This window comes from Gossypium arboreum, chromosome 3 (assembly GCF_025698485.1).
Source record: "Gossypium arboreum isolate Shixiya-1 chromosome 3, ASM2569848v2, whole genome shotgun sequence".
Classification (NCBI taxonomy): domain Eukaryota; kingdom Viridiplantae; phylum Streptophyta; class Magnoliopsida; order Malvales; family Malvaceae; genus Gossypium; species Gossypium arboreum.
Genome location: NC_069072.1, coordinates 68320215 through 68325458, shown reverse-complemented (window position 1 = coordinate 68325458; position 5244 = coordinate 68320215). Strand labels below are relative to the sequence as shown.

The window sequence follows — 5244 nt, the reverse complement described above, 5'->3', positions numbered from 1 at the left end:
GGTTGGTGTGCCTCTAATAACATAGGGCTCGTATGGTGGCTATTTAATAAAGGTAAGCATGTGAATGTTCTTTTAAGAAGGGTTGAGCATGTCGATTGTGGTCATTTAGTTTGAATAGATTTTACGAGCTGTTATTGAATTTGCGGGTGTTAATTGTTGTTTTTATGTTTGGGATATTATGTGGTTACTTTCGCATAAAATCGAGCTAGGTGTGTAACGAGAAACCCAAAAAACAGTGAATGAAGAAGGCCAAAATTGGGGCTAGTCGACGCCACATGGCCGTGTTCTAGGAGTGTGGTAGGCCGTGTGTGGCACACGGACAAGCCATTTTGGGCCGAGGGGGCCCCACGCCCAGAAGTTTTCCCTAGGGCCGTACATGTCATCCCAATCGAATGTGGGCCTTCAGTGGGGTTGGTACGATATAAGCTTAAAAGTATGAAATCTACTAATCTGTTAGTATGAATTTGAGGTAAATAACTCCTAAATGCATGTAATGAGATGCGATATGTTGGATATGTTATGTATAAGCATGTTTAATATCTGTTATATGAGCATGAATGGTATAGGCATTTTGGTATATGTTATTCTGTTATATTTAGTAATCTGTTTGTATCTGGCTATGGGTGGGTTATGTATAATGTGGAGGAAGTGTTCTGTGTGAGGCGTTACTCTCCATTATACTGGCAGTACTGTTGTGATTTTTCTGAAATGTGTCATAAGGACATTAAGTGGTATGTAGGGACTGGGTGGGTGTTTAATACCCTATATGGTGTGTTGGGATGGTCGGAGATGGTGTGTAGCGGATGGGGTCTGGATTGTAATTTGCATATGGCTCTGATTCTACATGAGACATTCATCAATATCTGTTCTATTTTGTATTAAATATGTGATTCTGCTTCTGTTAAATTACACACAAAGTTATAAATCTTACTCTCTATTTGTCTGTTACTTTCAGGTAACCCTTAGACTTAGGCAGGTTGGTGTGACGGGAGCTCGGATATGTCCACAACTTCGTAAAACTCTATTTACATAAATTTGGCCTATTTAAAATTTCTTTTGAGAGTTTTGTAGTCTTTGGACTATCTGGACATTTGGGTTTATTTTTGGATTTAGATTTTTATTTTGGGTTTTGACATGACATTCAATAAAACGATTTTTCTAAAAATGACTATGTTTTTGCGGTTAATTGTTTTTAAGAAAACAAGCTCGGTTTTCCAAAATGTAATGTCTTAAGAACATCTATTGCAAAATTATTCAATTTATTTAGAAAATGTAAATAATTGACGGTTTTTAATGATTAAGTATGACAAACGTTTTCCTATAAAACGGGTTTTTAATTAGCAAAGATACACAAAGTTTTTCATTAAGAGACAGTCAGATTTATAACTATTTTACGTAACATTTCCATATTCGTCCATAATGTCTAGGTTAGGTTTGGGGTTTTACATTTAATAGTATCAAAGCTACGGTTTCAAAACTCAGGCTGTGAAATTTTGGGTTCAAAACTGTATTTGTAAAAAAAATATTTTCCTAATAAAGTTTATTTTTGAATTTAAAAAGAAAGTTGTGGAATATTGAGTCTCCGGCATCGATCCTGTAAGTACTTCTAACTTATACATACTTTAATTAGAAAATTCTGAAACGATTAAAACTGTACTAAGTTAGTTAGAGACTGAAAATTTCTGAAATTCCTGAAAATTTCTTCTGATACTTATTTGAAGCATAAAATACTTGCTAATAAACACTAAAACTAGTACATAAAACTTTGTAAGGTAGATAAAACTGTGAAAATGATAAGTGCTCGTGGAACGCAAGGTTGTGGTACTTGTCGGCGCGACAGGCGCCGTAGAGAAACTCAAGCTGAGTCCTCCTCAATGTGTAGTATGCCTAACTTGGATACGAGTGAGACACCGACCGCACCTACTGTTGAGACTGGGTTTCAAAGTAACTCGGCTAAGGATGGCACGTTTTCCCAAGCCATCTTAGAGTGTTGGAGAGGGTCGTTGGGCCCTATTTTGGTTTTGAGAGCTGTGGATCAGTAATTAAATGACTCCGGTCTAATGATGCTGAGCTGTTTAAGGGTGTTACTAAAGTCACCCGACTGTGTTCGAATACTGGTTAGAGGCCACTGAGAGAATCATGAATGATATCGACTGACCTCTAAGCAGAAATTGAAGGGTGCAGTATCCCTGCTTCGTGATTAGACGTATCAGTGGTGGATAATGATTGAAGAGGGTACTCAGCCAGATCAGATTACATGGGATTATTTTAAGACCACCTTCTAAAGTAAATATGTAGGGGCAAGTTATGTAGATTCTTGTAGACACGAGTTTATGAATCTCACTCAATGGATAGAACTGTGGCTAAATATGAGGCCGAATTTCTAAGACTAAGCCATTATGCTCGTGGGATGGTATCAACTGAGTATGAGAAATGTGTCCTTTTTGAGGATGGTTTAAGTGATAATTTGAGATTTTTGATAGCTCCACAGAGGGAGCGAGAATTTTCCGTCTTATTGGACAATGCGAAGATCTCTGAGGGGTTAAGTGTGTTGAGCACGAGAATAGGGATCGAGAGAGGGGTAAGAATAAGAGGGATTTAGAGCCCTCTTATTCTATTCAGAGGTCCATGAAATGGGCCAGATCTGATGAGCCTTTGGGAGTTGGGGTCCAGTTGCTCCTACTACGGCTCAGCCGTGCGAAAATTTTGGTAAATGCCATCCGAGTGAGTGTTGGAGAAGATTGGGAGTGTGCCTACGATGTGGGTTGATAGAGCACCGTATCGGGGATTGTCCACAGCATTTAGATTAGATGCAAGCCCTAGCTCCAGGTTTTTTCAGCCTTAGCTGGCAATTCAGCAGTAGCCTAGGGGTCGTGGTCCAACCAGAGGTGGTAATGGTGTGGGTAGAGGGCAGAGAGCACCGGGCAGAGGTGCTAATTAGACTGAGGCGAGGCAGTCTGTATTGGTTTATGTTGCTAGACGTCATGAGGACAGAGACATCACTAATGTGATTACGGGTACTTTTTTTAATTTATGATGCTCATTATTTTGCAATGATAGACATAGAGTCAAGACATTCATATGTAGCTAGCTTTATTTTTATGAACTTAGGGATTTCAGTTGAGAGCACTTCTGGTGAGAGTGCTGTACGTAGTCTGTTGGGTTAATCTGTTCCAGTTAATAGACTGTATAGGAATGTACAGTTGGAGGTGTAAGGGGTTATGTTTCCGGCTAATCTGATGGAGCTACCGTTTGGAGAATTTAAATTTTATTCTAGGGATGGACTGACTTGTAGAACATCGAGTCAGTTTGGATTGTTCTACTAAGAGAGTGGTTTTTAGATCTGAGAATAATGTGCAGATAGTTATGATCAGTGAGTGTCGGGATTACTTATCCAATGTGATCATCGCTCTTATGGCCGAAAAACTGGTTTAAAAAGAGTGTGAAACTTACTTGGCTTTTGTGAGTGATTCAGCTTCTGTGGGTTCATCTATTGGGAACATCCGAATAGTTAGAGAAATTTTGGATGTTTTTCCTGAGGAATTATTGGGTTTATCTCCAATTAGAAAGTTGAGTTCGTATCAAGCTTCTGCTGGTATAGCTACAGTGTCCATCGCTCTTTATCATATGGTACTGAAGAAGTTTATAGAGTTAAAGGCTTAATTTCAGGAACTCCTTGATGATGGGTTCATCTGTCCTAGTGTGTCTCTGTAGGGGGGCACCAGTGTTATTTTTAAAAGATAAGGATGGTACCATAAGGATGCGTATTGACTACTTTCAGTAAAACAAGTTAACGGTGAAGAACAAGTACCCACTTCCGAGGATCGACGACTTATTTTATAAATTTTGTAGGGCTTTTGTGTTTTCCAAGATAGACCTCTATTCTAGGTACCATCAGCTTAAGGTTAAGGAAGTTGATGTTCATAAGGCTGCTTTTAGGACTTGTTATGGGCATTACAAGTTCCTAGTCATGCCCTATCGTTTGACGAATGCTTCGACTGTATTCATGGATCTGATGAATCGGGTTTTTCAGTTGTATTTAGATCAGTTTGTCATGGTCTTCATCGACGAAATTCTAGTATACTCTAAGATGGAATATGATCATGATAAGCATCTTAAAGTAGTTCTTCAGATACTTCGAGAGAAACAACTCTACACAAAGTTGAGCAAGTGTGAATTCTGGTTAAGGGAAGTAACTTTTCTGGGGCACGTGGTTTCTGCAGAGGGGATTTGAGTTCATCCTAGAACAATTGAGGCTGTGCTTGAGTGGAAACAACCCAAGAATGTTTCTAAGATCCTTAGTTTTCTAGTTCTTGCGGGCTATTATCGGAGATTTGTCGAGGGGTCCTTATTAATTGCAGCTCCTTTGACTAAGCTGTTGCGCAAGAACGCCCCTGTTCTAATACAACCTGAATCTTGTAAGGAGTTCGTGGTATACAGTTATGCATCTCATGTCGGTTTGGGTTGTGTACTAATGCAAGAAGGTAACGTAACGACTTATGCGTCCCGACAGCTTAAGTCACACGAGGGATATTATTTGATGCATGATCTTGAGTTAGCTGCAGTTGTTTTTGCCTTAAAGATTTGGAAGCACTATCTGTATGGTAAGAGGTGTATTAGTTATATCGATCATAAGAGTCTCAAGTATCTCCTTACCTAAGAGGAGATAAACCTTAGGCAGCGTAGATGGATTGAACTGCTTAAGAACTACGACTGCATTAGTGAGTATCATCTTGGTAAGGCCAATGTGGTGGTTAATGCTTTTATTCGTAGGGCAATGACTGATTTGAGAGCGATGTTTGCTTGCCTAAGTCTATTTGATGATGGGAGTCTGTTAGCCGAGTTGCAAGTCAAGCCAACTTAGATTGATAAGATTCGGGATAAACAATTGGGGGATGATTCTCTGGTTTTGCGATTCCGTCAAGTGGAAGATGGTAGTACGTTTGATTTTGGGTTAAATAGTGATGGGTTCTGTGTTTTCGAGGATGGGTTTGTGTACCTAATGATTCTAATTTGAGGGAAGTCCATAGTAGTCCTTATGCTATACATTCCGGTGGTAATAAGATGTATTGAGATCTTCGCGAATTATACTGATGGCCTGGCTTGAAACGGGAGCTAACAAATTTTGTTTCTTGTTATCTGACGTGCTAGCAAGTTAAGGATGAACACCAGTTGCCTTCGGGTTTGCTTCAACCCGTTAAGATTGCCCTATTGAAATTGGAACGTGTGGCTATAGACTTCGTT

At 39.4% G+C, this 5244-nt stretch overlaps 1 protein-coding gene across 1 annotated transcript; it reads left to right on the top strand.

Annotated features, from left to right (window-relative positions):
* Positions 1-1790: 1790 nt before the first annotated feature.
* LOC108462604 (uncharacterized) lies at positions 1791-4234 on the top strand. Its single transcript, XM_017762533.1, has 5 exons — positions 1791-2038; positions 2356-2581; positions 2623-2764; positions 3476-3630; positions 3872-4234. The coding sequence occupies exons 1-5, from the start codon at positions 1791-1793 to the stop codon at positions 4232-4234; spliced, it is 1134 nt and encodes a 377-aa protein (XP_017618022.1).
* The last annotated feature ends 1010 nt before the right edge of the window (positions 4235-5244 follow it).